The 20,547-nt window shown below is 38.7% G+C and overlaps 1 protein-coding gene across 3 annotated transcripts in view; it reads right to left on the bottom strand.

Annotated features, from left to right (window-relative positions):
• Positions 1-737: 737 nt before the first annotated feature.
• Positions 738-20,547, bottom strand: part of LOC119885613 (potassium voltage-gated channel subfamily D member 3-like) — a 160,020-nt gene continuing 140,210 nt past the window's right edge. For 2 of the 3 annotated variants that reach the window (XM_038695726.1, XM_038695725.1), the window contains exons 3-7: positions 19,380-19,542; positions 11,057-11,158; positions 6,469-6,561; positions 5,275-5,519; positions 738-3,653 (exon numbers count right to left, since the gene is read on the bottom strand). In XM_038695726.1, the coding sequence (XP_038551654.1) occupies positions 3,416-3,653; positions 5,275-5,519; positions 6,469-6,561; positions 11,057-11,158; positions 19,380-19,542 (841 nt within the window). In that variant the 3' untranslated portion in view covers positions 738-3,415. The remainder of the gene's footprint in view (positions 3,654-5,274; positions 5,520-6,468; positions 6,562-11,056; positions 11,159-19,379; positions 19,543-20,547) is intronic. The other variant, XR_005441373.1, reaches the window with a different exon arrangement.

Genomic DNA, 20,547 nt, shown 5'->3' with positions numbered 1-20,547 from the left:
ATCTTGAAAAAAGGACCAATAACACTTATTTAGACACATTGGTGTTGGATGTAATCACTGAATAACACTAATACAATTGAACTACTGTTTGATTAGTTAGATCTTTAGATTTAGTAATGATAAATAAATCCACTATTAATATAGAAAATCTTTTTAGTTAATAGTGCCATGTACCCTCAACAGAGGATGAATTGTGTGTTATGCCATCTGGTGAGACATGTACATTATGCATATTATGACTGTGTAAATAGTTTTAAGGGTGTAAAAAAACACCCTGAAATGTTTTTGTGATTTTTTAAAATTTATTTTTTAGCTTGAATTTCAATACGAAGCACACATGGAGTTGTACTTAAGTTCTGAGCACTTTCCCATGTTTTTACGCAGCATTGTAACCCCATCTTTTCCAAATGTTATAATTTCAGCTAGTATTAAAAACTAGACAGTCCTAAAGTGAGACAGCTAGTGAGAATAATCTGAAATAAAGAAATGGCGTGAATACGGTTCTCTTCTAATGGTATGTTGAATTTAATGTGTATATTTTAAAGCTGCTCTTTCACCTTTTTTTTTAATTTATAGGTGACAGACAGTACACATTAATCAACACTGACATTTAACAACATCAATGTAAATCCGGTTTGCTTAACAGCTAATTTGCATTTTCATTTCCCCTAGCCCCAACAATAAAATGTAACTTTTAGTTTGTGTTGAATAATCCAAAAAAAAGTGAAACAGAAAATAACTGAAGATAAATATATATTTCAAATATTTCCAAGTTGGTGACAGGACCGAGAAGGACGACACTTGATTGTTGTGACAGATTAATATTTTTATCTGACACTTATCTAACATACAAATAAACTGACAGCATACTGTAAACACAGCAAACAGACAGAAGAGCTCAGTTCGAAAGGATAAAAAGATAAGAAACAACACAAACAGCAATGCCAAGACTTTTAAAAAAGTGACCCCCACAATGCCTTTTGAATCAAGTCCGTCAAATACTGTAATGACAACAAGTAATCATCATACAGTAGTCACGCGGGTGTTTCTGTTTTTGAAGCATGATGGTGATCTATGATACTGCAAAAAAAGCCCTAATGTGAGGATACTGGATCCGTGGTAAGATCCAAGTTATGAACACCACGGCTGAGCGGACATTCATTATTTTCTGTATTAACAATAAGAAGGAAAATTATCTAAAATTAAAAAATTATCTTGTGATATATATATTTTTTAATATTAGCAGCATAAGGAACATGACAAAATATAGAAATGCAACACAAAATAAACAGATACAGCAAAAAACAATGTCACTTGGTACTTCATTATCGAAGAACACATGAAGTTAAATCATAGTTTCCACTTAAGCAAAACCAACAAACTAAAAGACAAATAAACACAGTTTTTTTTAAATACAGATAACACACTTGGCAAGTAGTCACAAACTATTCCAAACACCAGGCGTCTATCAACTTCAAATGAGTAACAATGTGCAGCCGGTATATAAATAATACATTAATGGAGGAGTAAGGCCATTAACCAGAGGGATGCTATTTAATTCATTGTCAGAATGCATCTTTGCTGCCATCTTGTGACCATCTTTGAGATTATTCAGGAGGACCTTGAGTCTGTCAGAGTAGTGTATTCCTATTGTGTGATCTTTGAACATTCTTTACAAATGTAAAGGTTTAAAATACATTTAAAATGTGTGTTTGGCTGTCAGACACCTGTCATAATTGTTTCAAAGGGAAAACATATTTTCAACTTACAGCCAGCTCATGGACGGCTGTGAAATAACACCTGTTTATTGTTCAACTCAAGACATAAAAGGTTCTGTAACAAAGCAGAGAAACTAAGAAAAAAGACAGGAGTTAGAGGAGATGACAAAATAAGTTTTCCAGAAAAAACAAGAGTGACTGGATGCCCCCAAACCATTTCTATATTTGCATATTTTACCCTTGTTGACTCCGATTTAATTTTTAATTTGACCATGCTGTACTGAACATGAATTGGCCCCATCGCTGTAATGTTCTAAGTGGTTGTTTGATACGACAGTGGTGCTAAAATCCCCATACATGCTCATGATGAATGCACACATTATCGTTTTTGTATTTTTTCCGTCTCAGCCTTCAACACTCGGTGAGTGGAGGCAACATAACAGTTTTCAGCTTTTAATTATTCCACAGGACAAAAAGCACCAATCACATTTATATAAACAGGATAATTTACCCATTGTGAAAATACTGTATGGAGGTCATTACTTTAAGGGATAAGACTTGTGAAAATCTGTATTTTTCCTATGGTCCACAAATCCCAAGAAAAGACCAAAATGAGCAATGGATCGATCCTACTAACAAGTATTTTTGTGTGGCCAAAGCCTGATATAGCTTATTCCTATGAGCCAAACAGCTCCATTAAAAACACAGCAATGAGCTACACAGTTGCTCTGGATGACATATTTTCCCATATGCACTGTCCTGCTGCTGTCACTTTAAAAATGTATTCATCCATGGCTGAAAATAGTCCCAAACAAGCCTAAAAAAAAACAGTTCTTCAGTAGGAACAAATGGTGCCTAATGAGGTCAGCTCGAGGGGGTTGATGAATCACTTTGCTCACCTCATTATGAAAACCTATAAGGTCATGAAGACAGTGTCAGGTCAGTCTCTAGTCAGAAATTTAAACATGAAGCAACTAAAAAGCACAGTTTGGTTTGAGTCTTTGACAATTTTCCAACTAAAAAACATTCACAACATTCACACTGATTCACACATTAAACTCACATTTCAGCAATACGATATTTGCAGCATCGGTTGCCGGGACATTTCAAACGATACTGTAAAGAAAACAAACTGTTTTCAGTTGTTTTTTCCTCAAAATACTTAAGACAAACAACACATAACACGAACAAGACCAATCAAATTTAAGGAAACACAGTCAACACTTTTCTTCAAACTAATTTAAAGTCAACAAAATATTCTTTTCACTATTTCACTGTGAATTCACTTTCATATCTACTGTGAATTTGTGGACGGCATCTGCTGATGTAGGGATATGCTAATTTGCACAATGTCTGTCAATCTTTTCCACAGTACTTGCTGTAAAACATCTGTACTGCTGTTAGAAACTATTAGAAATGCAGCGATTCTGTCCGTATCTACAGCACATACACGGCATGACGAGTGCGTGATTCTCTGGTTCACATATCTATAATCCTCTACCCTCAGTAAAATCTCCACACCATCAGCTTTTTCTAAAACACCATCTGGTGACTCCTCTGGAGAACAGCACTCTTCTTGTTGAGACGGGACACGATGTGTCCAAAAAGGTAGTGTAACCTGCTTCGCCTCCTTCTCCTCCTCTCCTTCCTCCCTTCTTTCCTCCTGCTGAACTGAGATCCACCCGTCACCCAGAGAGTCACAGAGCAGACACTTTGACGATGTTAATGCCAGCTGAGCTTATTGTGGTCTGGATGCTCGGCGTTGCAGGGTGACCCGGGGGTGGGGGTGGCCTCCTCTGTGGGGGCCTGTGGAGGCCATCGCCATCAGGGGTCAAAGCCGGGGGCGTTGGAAGGCTGATGATGGCTGTGGTGATCCGGCCGCCTTTGCAATTGATCCTGCCGCTGTTATCGGTTTTCAGGTTAAGGTTCGAACGACTAGGGAAAGAGAAATATAGAAGAGAGCGAGAGAGTGAGACTATGTTCAGTTTTGTGTAGTCACGCTAATCTTGATGCCATATATGCAAATGTTTGAGATAATTCTAAAGTACATAAAAGGAATATTTCTGAACACATTTCCTCTATTGCTGCATATTAAGCAGCCTAGATGTATGATAATAAAGTGAATCACTCTGCATAATTTTCTAATCTAATATTGTTTGTTATAATTATTCTTTTACTTATTACCAGTTACTTTGAATCAAGTAAATAAGTAATTATCAATAAAAATAAAAAAAGTTAACATGTTAAAAGTTAATTATTATTTATGCTCAGGAAACATATCTATTAAGTCTAATTTAATTTTAAAATTAAGAGAGACAGCCTGTCAAAATATTATATAGGCTAGATTATATATCGTGCTATGTGCCTAAAATTCTCTCTTGTGACAGTTTTGGATATTACACACTTTTTACCTGTTTGACAAAATTACTGAAGACATTTATTTTTACTCTACTTCTAGTTCTAACTAGCCTTGCACATAGTTTAAGTTTTATCTGCTGAGGTTATAGATTTCTGTCTGAGATTTCTGTCAACCCGCTCCATTTAAACAGCTGCTTATCCTGCTTACTCCGGATAATGCACAGACCTCACTGCCCTTTGTAGGAGAAAATACTTTGTGCAGATGACCTGGAGTCACCAGAAGTATGCTGATGTATTTTATACAGGGATCTAGGTATCTTATTTTAATTTAATTAATCTTTTCTTCATTCAAAGGAGGAGGACAAGCAGATGTTGCCCATTCTCCAACATCAGCTTGATAAATTCACTTTTCCACAGGAGCTGCCTCAAGGGGATTTATCTAATTTCTTCAACAGAACTTTCTACCAAAAATTCTGTTGAATATCGAGAGTTGGGATGTCAAGACACATTACTAAAATGTAACTCTTCAATGCTTTGAGGTATGCAGAGGAGGATACAGTATCTCAAAACCTTGGCACATAAAACGGCTTGGCACATAAAACGGCATGGCTTTACAGCAATGCTGAAAAGTATATTTATTCAAGTAAAGTAAAGATTTGAGGTACTTGTACTTTTCATGCCACTTTCCACTCCTACTCTTCTACATTTCATTTCAGAGGGAAATATTCTACTTCTTACTCCACTGCATGTATCTTACAAATTAAGATTTTTGCATTCAAAACATACAAATAGCTTATAAAATACGATGTTTTGTTTAATTGAACTACCCAACAGTATATACAAATACATAAGAAATGATTAGAGGATGAGTCAATTAGCTGATTGACAGAAAATTAATTGGCAACTATATTGATAATCATTTGCTTCACAACTGTGAAGCTTCACTTTGGACTCTGAGAACGTGTGATTGGCATTTTTCACTACTTAATTAGAATTTTTACAAACCAATCAATTGATGATATGGAAATGAAAAAAGATGTCTTTTTATAATTTGGGTGAACTGACCCTTTAAATGGAAATATTGTGGGCAGCTAAACTGTAAACTACTTTCCTCTTACTAAGTTGGCAGAATTTAGTAAACAACGTGGATACCAAGCGTTTGATGCTGATGTGTGTTTCGGCTGTCCTGTAGTTTTACCTGGCGGTGTGTGATGGTGGGTCACCACACTGTATGTGGATGGCACTGAGCTCCTGCAGGGGGCCCTGGTGTGTGGACGGCACGCTGGCATTGGGCAGAGGAGTGTTTCTTTTTACCATGCGGCCACAGCAGGTACCCGCAGTGCTGTCATGGCTCAACATAGAGGGGCTGCGGGATGGGTAGGTCTGTAGCGCGGTTTCTAAACAGTTCTGCTCGTACATCTGTTCATCCACAAACTCATGAGCCTGGAGAGGAGAAACAGGATGGCGGTTTAAATACACGGGGAGGGATTAGTGCAGAGAAAGGAAAACAGAATGTCGAGTAAATAAATAATAAATAAATAAATTTTAAAAAAGGCAGACTCATGGGACTTGATACCTAGAGTAATATATCATTTCTAATTTAACAAAAAAATACACCAAAGAAAAATAATTAATACTGTTTATAATAAACTAATAGTAAAACTGTCCTTCACAAACTCACACACAGTGGATCCAGTGTTACCATTTTATACAGATCTGTGTTTTTTTGACACTAAAACCTTTGGAAGCTCTCAAAATGATACACTTTAAAGAATACACTGACTCACAGAACATACAAATCACTGTGTGCAGACTCGGGTTTAACCGCTACTTATGAAACTTACAAAATGTCTAGTGAAAACTGACATGTAAACATTGTAAAGCATTTTTGCCAAGACTGTGTGTTGTTGCAGCACAGATATGATGAGAGGGAAAACACACAGCGATAGACACCTTTGACAGCAATAAAACTCCCTGCAGGTTTAAATACACAGCCACAGCTTTTGTGTAATCACTAATAATGGCATACAGGTGTGTAAAATAAGCGTGGCCACCTCAGACAGTTATCAGTATAGCTTAAAATGTCAAAAATATATACAAAGAGCAACTGCGCAATATACACAGGACATAACGTAAGTGAATAAAAAAAGAAAATACATGAAATACACATTTTGTAACATTTTTGTGGGTTGAGCTGTGTTGCTGTTTTAAGCACCTTCAACCTGTAGCTCCAACCCCAAAGCTGTGCCAGAGCTTTTCTCTCTTTTTCACTGGGTTGAAATGTTATCATGATACAGTACTTGCAGTGACGATGAACACATCTTTGCAACCAGGATTTTTTACAGATAAAAGAGTCTGAGTCAAATATAGAGAAGTGTTCAAGGGTACCCACAGTGGTTTTCTCCAGACATTGCAGTAGATGGTGGTGTTGGCTCTCTAACAGAGAGAGGGACTTAATCAGCTTCTGCTCATCCTCTTCTGTATCCTTAGTAAGCCACACACATGCCCGCCCGCACACACACACACACACACACACACACACAAAATTAATGAATGTTGACAAATTACATTGTTGGTTTATTCTCGTCAGTCATTAAAGAGCCTGGTGCTGAAATGACTCTTTGATAGGAACTCTCTCGTCAGTAATGAAAAGTCGGTGACGTGACGCATTCGTTCTGCTTTGTGACGCCCATTTTAAACTGAACTATCTGGTTCATGCTTGTTGATTTCACTCTCATTCCCATTATGAGCAGGTAGCCAACGACTCCTGCTGTTTGCTTTCAAATCACTTACTAGCCATTTAGTTACATAATGGACCACATTTCTGCTTGGTGTGAATTTATCCCTCAGCCCTGGGTCTGCCTTGGCAAGTGATTTGTTTATCATTTATTTCCTCTATTGTGCATCTTTTGTGCTATTAATATTGTTATTGCATTTGGTTTGGTTCCTTGGGTAAGCATGCTGCAGAAGAACTCCCCCTTTCAGTTTGTTGAACTAATAAAAAATTAATTCTTAAACCATGTTTTTGCCAGCTCCCATACTTAATTATCTAAGTAGGTACCACTGGGCGTTATGTGATGCTCCAGGCAGCTAAATAATTATGGATGTATGAAGCTTTAGAAAGAGGAAAAACAGAAGAGTTGAGGAAAAACATAAAACAGAAACTTATGGAACCATTTTTTGGTATTTCTCCAAATGGGACTTGGTTTCAAAGCTCAGGCTCCAATATAGCTTAGTCTCAAAGTAATCACAATTGCCAAAAAACATGAAAACTGAAAACAAATTAATTCTCTCTCTCCACAGCGCACATTGTTACTCAAAGGATTTGGGTGGGTGGCGATCCAGCCCAAGGACTCTCATTCAGATTCGAGACACATGAACAATACAGTGATGTGGGCACGAGAATACCACGCCTTCTGATGTTTCAATGTGTGGATTAGCCCTGTGGCAGAGGCACTGTCAAATACATTATAGCTAGAGACTGAGTCCTGTGTTCAAGGTTCAAGGTAGATAGCATTAACCTCACAGAGGACATTTTTCTTACCATAATATAAATCGATCATGGTATATGTAATTTTATACTGCATTATATATAAAAAGTATATATTAATTGTGACAGACACATTTCTGATATTATATTATACACAAGATTACCAGATGGAACTTTCTTTTTTCGGCTTACCCAGTGAATTAAATACCTGAAAAATCAAGGTACTTCATCAAAGTGCCTTTACCAAGGGTCATATCACAGTGCACGATTCCCCTCATCTCCCAGAGCTTGGACATTTCAGTCACAGATCTGCCATCTTTGATTTTATATGGCTTATACTGACTTAAATTGAAGAGACCTTTCTTAATTGTGATAAATAATATTTGTTGTTACATTGTAGTTGCCTGACATTTTCCACCCCGGTTTTTAGAAAATTAAGAAGATTAACTACTGTCTGCAGTGAGTTTGTACTTTCAACAGCCTTTCTAAAAACAAATGTTATGAACGGATCTGTGACCAATAATGTCCCACTTCCAGGAGATATTCATACAGGACTTTGATATGTACGGAAGTATATATTTTTTTGAGTTCTGAGATTAAAGTCAGAATTCTGACTTTAATCTTGGAACTCACTCAAAATTCACGTGACCCAAATGCTCTTCCGTAGTTATGCAGTATACGGTCCTGGATCAGTGTAATTCATCGAAGAGATGTTAAGTAAATGTGCACTGTACAATCCCTTGTTGCCATAAATCAGATGTTCTCATGGATTTTGCAGCTTTACCCACAATGAGAAACAATAGGAACCTTGGTTGACATATTTCTATTGTCTCATGACATACAGTATATAACTATATTGTGCCCTGCCCAACACTAGTTGTGATGTTCCGGAAACATGCTGCTGTTAAGATAATCAGACTGAAGTGCCATTTCATTCATTCATCCAATTCAAGAGTTGTCATTTCTGTAAGTCAACTTACAACAATCCATTAGAAAAGCGTGATTTGACGATATATATATATATATATATATATATACACATACACACACACAGTGAGATTATACTTTGTCAGCAGTCAGAAATGTTGTCATACAGTGCCGTGCTGTAGTGTATATATACACACCATCTCTGGTTTTATTACACCATTGTGGCAATTATAAAGCAGTTCTGCTCATTGATTTACGAGTATATTTGATTTTTATATGATTTCTGCATTCATTTAATTAGCTGTATTCATCAAACACAAACATTCCCGTCTGGCTATTTTATCCATCAAAACTTTCTCAATAGGTTTTCCAGAAAATGCACTACTATACATTGATATGTATTGTTAATATAATAAACCGTGATAGTGATGATTTTATCTATATTGTAGCTAGCATGATTGTGAATCCCTCACTCCTTTCCTACAAAGATCCGATTGGTTTGGTTGTCAGTGAGCACCAGACCAGTTTGAATCACCAGCAAAATCAGTGCTGTGGGGAGTGATTTAGAGGTCTGGAACCAGGCTAAGAAAAGGTTAACCATTAGGACAAATCAGATGAAAATCCTTTCACTCTAAAGTGAAAATTAAGTTATAGAGCTATAAGGTCTTTCTAATCATGTTTCTCAGAAAACTTGACAGGATTATCAATATATCACCCTCTATGGTAACGGCACCATGATCTGGGTGACAAAATCATAAAATTAAAAATCCTGAAGGGAAAAATAAAAAAGATCAGCAGACCAGAACTTCTAATCCAACTATAGGCTATGAGGGAACCATGAGAGTCATTTTGTCATATATCTCCCACCCCAGACTCACGCAGGACTCCTGACTGACTGACAGCAGTGACACCACTGTAATTTGAAGCACCAGGGCTCTGGCAGCTTCATCACAGACACATGCAGAGGGATGGGGGGGTTGCTCAGCACTCACAGATGGCATTTATATGATAATTCTAACCACTTCCAGACACCCATGAGCTTTCACACTGGACTCGATTAGATCCAAATGGATTTTAGTAACCATCTGCAAGGAGGGGAGTGTGTCACTGAAAGCAAGAGTGATGGACTAGATGGAAAGGATATAGGCAATTTGCTCATGCATTACCAAACACATTTTTCCATGGTGGTGACACGTTAAAAAAAGGGTGGACAAGTAAAAAGTGGAGAAAGTGGTGGTGGATGCATGCTGTAAAAACTAGAAAGTTGGCCGATGTCTGCAAATGGACATGTAATTTAAATGAAAAGCTAGAAATTTTAAGAAATGTGCTTATTTGATTTCTTGCCACGAGTTAGATGAAAAGGTCCATACCTCATGTCTGTGCGTTTAGTACAGTATGGGGCTAGAGCCAGAAGGTAAAAAGCTTAGCTTGGCTTAAAAACTGAGACCAGGGATTAACTACATTGTGTTGTTTGTACATTTATGACATATTAAATATAATGTGTTAATTAGTGAGCTAATGAAAAGTGCTGGTGGGCATATTTTTGAACTTTGGAGAAAACCAGGCTAGCTTTGTCACCCTGCTTTCAGTCTGTTTGCTAAACTAAACTAATTACCTGGCTTTGGTTCTAAACACGAGAGTGGTATCAGTCTCATGTGAATAAGAATACTGCTCAAAATGCTTCACTATTTCTTTAATACTCTATGTACCCGCTTAGCACCAAGTAGCCGACAAACATTGTGAGCAGCTAGCTGGTGATAAAAGTGGAGCATTTAGCAGCCAAATCCACAAAAATCAATTATTGCAGATTTAATAATGATCTAAAGATGAGGAATGACAAAACATAACACAGCTGTTGTCTATAATCATAGGAAAGAGAAACATTTTGTACCTTCGCTAGAACAGGTGTCTGGGTGGGTGTGGGACTTAAGTGCCCTCCACTGCCTCATTGTTCACAGGCGCAGTTTTTGACGTTTGCTGCAGGCTCTTTTAATGCACTAACCTTCTAATTATCACCAAGAGCAACACAACAAGAAAGTAAAGTAAAAATAACCTCTGTTGTCTGACTTTGCCAGTTTTATAAACATGGATTAATCAAATCCAGAACTAAAAGACGACTAAGAAAAGTACTTTGTGTGATTACACTGATAACGCCCTCATGGAGGATTATTGGCATAACTCCTCTGCTGTTACCGCTGCCCTGTAAAACAACAAGAATGTAATGACTCCAACTTCTGCTAGTCTTTTACAGCCTCTAAATGACTTCTAAATCGTCCTTTGGTTAATTATGGCAGTAATTGTTTGTCATTTTATGTGTGTGTAGATGTTTGCGTGTGCATACTGCCGATGTGAAGTTGCTGCATCCAAGCTATTAAGTTGCAGTGAACTGAAATCATTAATAGAAGGGTGTTTGACAAGGAACAATATGATTAACCTCTCACATCGAATTACAATCTGCTGACATTTCACGTAATTTTAAATGAACAAATTTGAAATGACTTCCCAGTAATGACCGCGCCCACTTTGCTGATGGTGGTTGTTAGTGTTCAGAGGTCTTTCTCACCGTCAGCTCAAGCAGGTCGTTGAGCAGTCCGTTGTGCTTGCTCTGGAGGAAGGTGTTGCCGCTGCCGGACTTGGATATTCTTATCCTGGCCAGTCTGGCTTTCTGGGCGTGGGAAGAAGAAGAGGTCACAGTATCAGACAGGGTGGGCGGGAGTTCACAGAAGATGACTAATACCTTGTTTAATGGTGAGAATCTGCCAAACCATCAACCAAGCTCTGTAGTAATGTTCCCAGCTGCTACTGGACGCCCCCCCCCAAAGATTTCAGATTTTATAATAAACATTATGTATGAGGACTGAACTCTGTAGGGCTTATTCTGTCTGAATTCGGTTACCCCGCAAACCAACACTAAATGCCCAAAAGTATGTGGACACCCAAACATTAGACCAATATGTAATTATTCAACATCTCATTCAAAAACCATGGGCATTTCTATGCAGCAATAACAGCCTCCACTTGCTTGAGGAGTCTTTCCATTCAGCCACAAGAGCAGCAGTGATGCTGGAGAATGAGGCCTGGCTCGTAACTGCATTTCAAATAATCCCAGAAGGCGTTGGATGGGGTTGAGGGCTGTGTGCAGACCAGGTAAGTTATTCCAAACCAAACTGGGAAAATCAATTTATAAATCATGTTTGTGAGCAGGAGTGTTGTCATGGTGAAACAGAAAACGGCCTTCCCCAAACTGCAACCAGTTGATTAATTTTCCAAGAAGGACGAAAGGATTAAAAGAAAATAATTGTCAAGAAAGATGAATTGATCGTGAAAATAATTGTTAGTTGTATCCCCAGTGAGGATGGGGCGTCCTCATACATGTAGTATAGTATAGACCAGATCAAAAGCAGATCTTCCTTTAAAAACTCACTGAAACAAAAGCAGATTAATCTCACATAGATATAATTAGATGTGATTTAATATTGTTTTAATTTGTATATGGTGTAATTTTGTACCTTCACTGAATAATATGTGATTTTTTTATCCTATGTACAGTACAGGCGAAGTTTGGACACACCTTCTCATTCAATGCATTGTCTTTATTTTCATGACTATTTACATTGTAGATTCTCACTGAAGGCATCAAAACTATGAATGAACACATATGGAATTATGTACTTAACAAAAAAGTGTGAAATAACTGAAAACATGTCTGTATTTTAGATTCCTCAAAGTAGCCACCTTTTGCTTTTTTGATAGCGCTGCAAGCCCTTGGTGTTCTCTCAATGAGCTTCATGAGGTAGTCACCTGAAATGGTTTTCACATCACAGGTGTGCCTTGTCAGGGTTAATTAGTGGATTTTTTTCCCTTATTAATGGGGTTAGGACCATCAGTTGTGTTGTGCAGAAGTCAGGTTGATACACAGCCGACAGCCCTATTGGACAACTATTAGAAATCATATTATGGCAAGAACCAATCAGCTAAGTAAAGGGAAACGAGTGGCCATCATTACTTTAACAAATGAAGGTCAGTCAGTCCGGAAAATTGCGAAGACTTTGAATGTGTCCCCAGGTGCAGTCGCAAAAACCATCAAGCGCTACAATGAAAGTGGCTCACATGAGGACCGCCCCAGGAAAGGAAGACCAAGAGTCACCTCTGCTGCTGAGGATAAGTTCATCCGAGTCACCAGCCTCAGAAATCGCAGGTTAACAACAGCTCAGATTAGAGACCATCTGAATACCACACAGAGTTCTAGCAGCAGACACATCTCTAGAACAACTGTTAAGAGGAGACTTCGCGAATCAGGCCTTCATGGTCAAGTAGCTGCTAGGAAACCACTGCTAAGGAGAGGCAACAAGCAGAAGAGATTTGTTTGGGCCAAGAAACACAAGGAATGGACATTAGACCCGTGGAAATCTGTGAGTCCAAATTTGAGATCTTTGGTTCCAGCCACCGTGTCTTTGTGCGATGCAGAAAAGGTGAACAGATGGATTCTACATGCCTGGTTCCCACCATGAAGCATGGAGGAGGAGGTGTGATGGTGTGGGGGTGCGTTGCTGGTGACACTGTTGGGGATTTATTCAAAACTGAAGGCATACTGAACCAGCATGGCTACCACAGCATCCTGCAGCGACATGCCATCCCATCCGGTTTGCGTTTAGTTGGACCATCATTTATTTTTCACCAGGACAATGACCCCAAACACACCTCCAGGCTGTGTAAGGGCTATTTGACCAAGAAAGAGTGATGGAGTGCTGCGCCAGATGACCTGGCCTCCACAGTCACCGGACCTGAACCCAATCGAGTTGGTTTGGGGTGAGCTGGACCGCAGAGTGAAGGCAAAAGGGCCAACAAGCGCTAAGCATCTCTGGGAACTCCTTCAAGACTGTTGGAAAATCATTTCAGGGGACTACCTCTTGAAGCTCATCAAGAGAATGCCAAGAGTGTGCAAAGCAGTAATCAGAGCAAAGAGTGGCTACTTTGAAGAAACTAGAATTTAGTTATTTCACACTTTTTTGTTAAGTACATAATTCCACGTGTTCATTCATAGTTTTGATGCCTTCAGTGAGAATCTACAATGTAAACAGTCATGAAAATAAAGGAAACGCATTGAATAAGAAGGTGTGTCCAAACTTTTGGCCTGTACTGTATTTGTCCAGGTATTCTCTGATGCTCATTTGCGCTGCCTTTTCTTGTTACTTTTATGCTGTGTTATTCGAAATGTATTTTTATCATTTACGTCTACTCCAGTAAGACCAGCGACCACTTTGAGGTTAGAGGAATAAACAATGAAAAAATAAACAATGAAGACTATTTATTCTACTTTCGCCATTAAAGGAATGAGTAAGAAATCAGCCATGTGTTTAACCTACACATACCGTACATCGGCCTCTCTGTCTACAGTGAGGTGTAGCAAAAAGATAAATGTGATAGCTCCTCAAAAAGAAAGATGTGATAACTGAACAGAGCCAGGGAGAGAGAGACAGACAGGAAATGAGAGAGAAATCGTATTGGGAATGTCTTTAAATGAAGAGGATATTAGGACGACTCTATAAGATATATAGCGCTACCTCAAGTGTTCTGGGCATGTAAGGTGAGTGATTTCTTTAACCTTGTCCTGCAGCTCACTCTCCCTGATAAACGCATTTCAGAAACAGGAGATGGGCAGAGCAATATCTGCTTCCCAGACGTGAATCAAAAGTAATGGAATTAGTTTGGATGCTTCCTGTGCATGAAGGTGTGGGGAATTCTGGAGAATAAGATGTAATAACAATGATTCTTTATGTATGTGTGCAGTATGTGAAATGGGGAGAAAAAGAGGGGTTGGAAAAGAGAGACGCGTTGACTGCTTCTTTCTACATAGCTTCAGTTAAAGAGTGAATGAATTTGAAAGGGAAAGCGCTGTTGTGTGCTGCCTGCTTTTTTTATTGATCAAAAGCTCTGCTTGACATAAGAAAAGAAAAACTATAAAAGAATAACTAACTCTGATCCTACTGTAAGTGCAAGAGCACTGCAATTGGTTGCACTGATGTGGTGAGTATTTTAGTCTTCTCTGATGGTCCATCGAGCCCAAACGGTTGTCTGAGGAGCCTTTACTCTGAACTGATGAAACTCAGAATTATATTTTGGCATCCAGAGATCTGAGCAACTCAATTTTTCATTCTCAAGTCCAAAACTAAGTTCAGGTCCTTGTCATCATCAAGTCTCAAGCTAAGATTTAAAGGATAAGGCTGGTGTTTAATTTGTATTTTCCCTTTTGTCAAAAAACCCCCCCAATAGGTTAGTTTAGCTTTATGACCTGTCTCCCCTTCCTGTGGCCCTCAGCCTCAAGCCCATTCATTCCTACTGAAAAGGTAGTCAAGCAGCCTTCTACCCATGCTGTCTGATCAACATCTTGATATTCCACACCTGTGAGGTGGATGGATATCTCGGAAAAGGAGAAGTGCTCACTAACACAGATTTGTGAACAATATTTGAGAGGAATGGGCCTTTTGTGTACATAGAGAAAGTCTTAGATATTTGAGTTCAACTCATGATGAATGGGGGCAAAAACAGTTTGTTCAGTTTATATATATTCGGTGCGCTAGCAAGTATTCACAGCACAACCAGGTGATATATGTGGGAATGACTTAAAGACACTACAGGGCCCATGTTCATCGTGCTGAAGGACACATCATGAAGTGCAACTCTCTCATATTTGTGGGTTTTTAGAAGTTTTTTTGACCACAGTTGAGGCTGTTGAAGTAGTATTTCATGGCTGGAGAATTTCTTTGAGGTAAATTATGCAAAAATTCTGTTCAGAGACAGTCCTAATGGGCCTCCTCAGCACTCAGTCCAAAGCCCAGTGATGATGGATTCTTGTGATTTCACTTTTTCTTCATCTGTGGTCTTGGTTGACTGAGCAAATCAAGCCTATGTGCTCTAATATTACCACCCACAGTCCAATAGCCAGACTGTGCGTCTAAGACAAGTGGAGCCTTTCCTTTACCCCAATCAGCCTCTCTCCTTCAGACTTTCTCCCTGTGCTTTCTCTGACCGTTTCCTTTATGTTCTCCTACTCTCTTTCGCCACTTGCTGCTGTCGTCTTGCCCTCATGTCTCTGGTCTTGGGTGTTTTTTCCCCCCCCTCGTCTTGACAACCTGCCATCTCTCAGTGTGGCTCCACTTGACTTTGCTGTCCCATTACTGGTATGACCTCAGTCCATTTATTGCCTTGACACTCACAGACACTCTGATGGCGCTACGCTGCACTGCTGAGTTGTGCAGGATTAAAAAAGAAACCTGTAGTTTTATTTTCAACTTATCAGGGAATTAGATACATTAGCATCAGGGGCTGTTTTTCTGGCTAAGTGTACCCTATGTGGGTGACATGAAGCGGAGACACTGAGGCCCACACACACACTACAGTAGTTAGTAGGGAACGACTCATTAAATCCAATTTAGATTCTCTACTTTCTATTTTCTGACTGAAGCTACAATGGGTACATGAGGACCTTTTTGTGAAGTCAAATCCCCACATGAGCCTGGAGCAGCCTGTTGTTAGAGAAGAATAAAGACGAATGAGACCTCGGAGAGGAAAGGAAAGCCAGGAGAGATGAAGTAAAGGAAGGAGGGAGAGCAGATGAACAGGGTTAATATAAAACAGATCTCCATGTTCCCCCTTTTTCTACTTTTCTCCCTTCTCTTTTTGTTCTCCAACTCATACTATAAAACAAAGAGCACACGTGGCTGTAGTAGGGTATTTCTGTACACTCGTGACTAAAAATAGCTCACAGGTACACAGTAAATGTATTGATGGCATGGCAACCTTTTATAGTTGTGGGCATTTAGTAGATAAATACAAGGCTAAAACAGCCCCAACACTCCAGCAAAGCCCCTACAAAATGCTGTACTGTAGCAGATTATAAATAATTTGTCACTCTACATAATTAACTGTAACTTGTCACATTGTGACAAACATGCACCTTTCTGTAGTTGTAATTGCTTGTGTGTCCTGTGTACATGAAAAATGTCCTTTGGGTTGAATTTATAACAACAATGATGATATAGTTATGTGAATACTCACAAATATATGAAAATCAAACAATTTAATAATAAGGTACTCGCACTAACTATTCTGTTGGTTTTAATTATAAATGTTAAAAACTTTCATTATTTTTCCGATCTCTTTAAGAACTTCTCAACCATATTGGATTAAAAGTTGCTGCGCTGCCTGCTGTTTCTAATGAACTTTGGATTTCAATATTTTATATTAACAATTGATCAGGTGACAAACCTACAGAGAATTATTACCACACTGCAGTTCCCTTGAGCTTTCTAGTGTCTTTTGGCTCATGCTTTTGATTTTTAATTTTGGTCTACTCTCACTGCTCGCATCGTGTTGTTTTCAGCATAAAATGGCATCTGTTTCCAGTAAACCACTGTACACTACCTTCCCAAAGACTGACAAAGTTGGCAAGCAGCAGCTAAAGAGTCAGATATTTCTATTAGGAAAGACCAAAATGGAGCTAAAAGCAGTTACATGTATCAGGTGGCAAAAAAACAACTCCAAATGAATGATAATGTTGCACCATAACTGCTGGATGTGTAAATAAGCAACTGTTAAAAAGTTATGTTAATGTTGTTTAACATGCACAATTCCATGACAAAGGGGCAAACCCGGTCTGCAGCTTTCTATGATAAATGGCTACTAAATGCACTTTTTGGCGAGACTGTTCTCTCAACATATCTAATAACACTAATTAGTTAAGTAAATTCTTCAGTTCAACCCACTCACTGCCCTATTAATTTACATGACTGATTTAAAGAACAATACTTGGGATTAGTGTGTAATATAACACTTTATAAAACATGTCAGGCCAGTGTTGTTCTTAAAAATGTTAACACTGGTGGGTCAGTGTCTTCCATTACCAGTCCCACGATGACTGCAGCTGAAAACCTGCAATAAGATGGGATGTCTTTTTAATTTCATAAATTAATTCCTCATTTAAAATGGGTTATGTATCCAGAGTTTCTCCTCGCACTAATTTAATGGGATGGATAAGCCAGAGGAGCCACTGAGTCTAAAAGAACTTCATTAATAAGAGTTTTACTGTCCCACTGTGGTCTAAAACATGTTTTACAACCACTGCTAAGAATGAGGAAAATAAAACAATCCTGCAGGGGAAATCCTCAGACTCCACATAAAACAATAGTTTGTACAATTAAAACAATAGTTTGTACAACAAGTACAGAGTACTAAATGACAGAAATGCCTCTAGAGTGAAGAGTTACCTTTTTAGGCATAAATGTTTCTAAAATATTTATATTGCATTTTATTCTTTATTTATAGTGTGCAAGTAAACCTTTTTTGTAGAATTTGTATTTGTTATTTAACATTTCTTGTTGCAAGCTAATTTGCAGAAAACGTTTAGCTAATACTTTTAAAAAGTAGAGAGGACAAAATCATCCATTTCAAAAAGGGGTGGGGGTCCCCAGCGGCCCCTAATGTAAATGACACCTATGTTAAAACCACATACATTGTCCAAAGATGCTTACAATAAGTACATCAAACACAAAAGAAACTATTTTAACTGCAGACTGACTGCTGTGTTGGGCATAATTTACAGTGATATTATTTTTCTCTAAAGTAAACTATTGCTATCAATACAAATAAAATAAAACCTACAATATCAAAATACCATTACCCTTTAAAAAGCACCCAGTCTAAATTATTATTTTTCTCTCGGCCTGTCTCAGCACTCTCTGGCCCTGATCAGACAGAGCACTCCCTTTATTGTTGAAGAGATTTTATATATATATCTCACATACTGTATATCGTCAAACCATCTGTATAAACTACAGTCATTAATATGCTTTGTCTTGATGGTATCTAAACTTACTTTGCTTTATTTTATTTCCACTGACAAGCTGTTTGTGACTCTGAAATTATTTCTGATTTGATCCCCAAAATCAGCAGGATAAAGTGGGGTTCACTTTATGACATAATCACAACACTCAGGGTTCAAATGGATTTTTCTTAGAATTTAACCACCCGAGAGTCAAACTGGATCACATGAAGGTGCAGGAGTTCACTCCATTGTGAGCTGGAAAAGTAAATTCCATTTTACTTCTGCTGATTCAAAGCAGTATATTAATGAGAAAAACAGCCACCTAGGAGTCTTATATCACTATGGATTAAAACCAGACATTTCCCTCCTCAATTAGCTATCAGCAGCTGCTCTCTAACTTAATAGCACTCTTATCTAAACCCATAGAAAGGTCAAGCCCACTGGGTGAGTGTAGTGAGTGGATAGCTAACATTTGGTACTTAGATTTTAAGTGTGCGCGGGAGTGTGTGTGCACTTTTGAGAAAGTGACAGAGATAGGGAGTGTGTGTGCATATGTGGAAGGACAATGAATAATGTGGGTCTGAAGGGCAACAAATTTCCTGTGTGTGTGAGAGATGGTGTTGAAAAATGTGGGATGATGTAGGTTGAAGGACATCGATTTGCTCTGCAAGCATTGAATTCATAATTGGGGTCAATCCTTTTCACCGTCACCTTTTTATAAAGTTTGTAAAATGTGTCCTCTGTCCTTTTCATGAAAAAAGAAACTAATCTGTCATCAAGATCTTTTATCCTGCTGTCATTATTTTAATGATCAAAATATTCAAATGTGTTTTTCAGGCAAAACCATTACTTTCCCCCCTACCCTCGTTTTTACCCAACACTTCAACCTCCTGTTCAGTGTCATTTCCTTAATAATATCTGAAAATCAAGACCATACACTCATAATGGCCAGGTAATATGTATGTGCACACTCTCCAACGCACTTATTTAACCCACACATAACCCTCAACCTCAACTCTCCCTGTTTGTTGAAGATTGGATGGTTAAAGACACTGACATTTACCTTCTGAGCACGCCGCTTGTCTGCTCTCTGGTTCTGGTGGTAGATGCGACTGAAGTTGGAGACGATAACGGGGACGGGCAGAGCTATCACCAGCACGCCGCTCAGGGAGCAGATAGAGCCGAAAATCTTCCCTGCAATCGTCTTTGGCACCATGTCTCCGTATCTAGACATGAGACAGATGAGAAGATGTTAGACGAAGTGAAAGTTACAACAGATACATGGTGTTGGTAGATACATGGGTTAGGATACACTTTGGGCCGGAATTACTAACACCCCAAATAAAAAGTACTAAATTGCGTGTGCATTCTAAAATATTGCATGTGTAATTGTAGTACCTGTTATGGGTGATCAACTAAGAATTATTGCGTAGATGACAACAGATGCAAACACAATGGAGGTGGGAGTATTTAAATGAGGGTTTTGCATGTTTTAATGGTTTCCGCCATGGAGAGTCTGGAGTGAAAGCAGCCACTGCGTAAAAACCTTGGTTTGTTTCCTTCAGTGCGTCCCGAGAATGTGGAAATCATATGTACCTGCCCATCCTGCATAAGACTGCACTAAGTACTTGGGACAGCACACCTGAAAAACTGCTTTGGGAAACCCCAGCAGAAACAGATACAGTATGCTGGAATGACCCAGACGCGTGGAAATGCCAGCAGATCGTGCTTCATCCAGCCAGAGGGAACAATCACAGACCATCCGCACCGTGCCCGGTCGCTCCGTGATCTCCTGTCCCTGGCCCTGTACACCCCAACGACCCATTCCCTCTCCGACACAATGGGTTGTGTCGCTTTTACGACCGGTGAGCTGTGAACAGTTGGTGATCGTTCCCTCTGGCTGGATGAATTTTACGCACGATCCATGCGCTATACTGCAGCTGGGGGCTCTCTGCAGCGCCACGCAACTTTCTAAATTCTTCCATCTCACAGAGAAAAGAAATCAGGTCGAAATGACATTTGCTTTATTGGCATGAATGTTAATACAACAGTATTGTCAAAGCTTTGAGGAAAATACAAAAAAAACTATTAAATTCATATAGTTCATCGAATAAATAAAATAAGAATTTTGTTTCTAGGCTATATATTGGATATGGAATAATATCTAGTATTGTTAATTTCTCTACTCTTCTTTCATTCGTTTGCACCTTCTTTTCAAACTTGTTAAATAC

Source organism: Micropterus salmoides, unplaced genomic scaffold (assembly GCF_014851395.1).
Source record: "Micropterus salmoides isolate LMB-PRFRI ecotype aquatic unplaced genomic scaffold, ASM1485139v1 Ms_hic_scaffold_4, whole genome shotgun sequence".
Classification (NCBI taxonomy): domain Eukaryota; kingdom Metazoa; phylum Chordata; class Actinopteri; order Centrarchiformes; family Centrarchidae; genus Micropterus; species Micropterus salmoides.
This window is presented reverse-complemented; position numbering and strand designations above follow the sequence as displayed.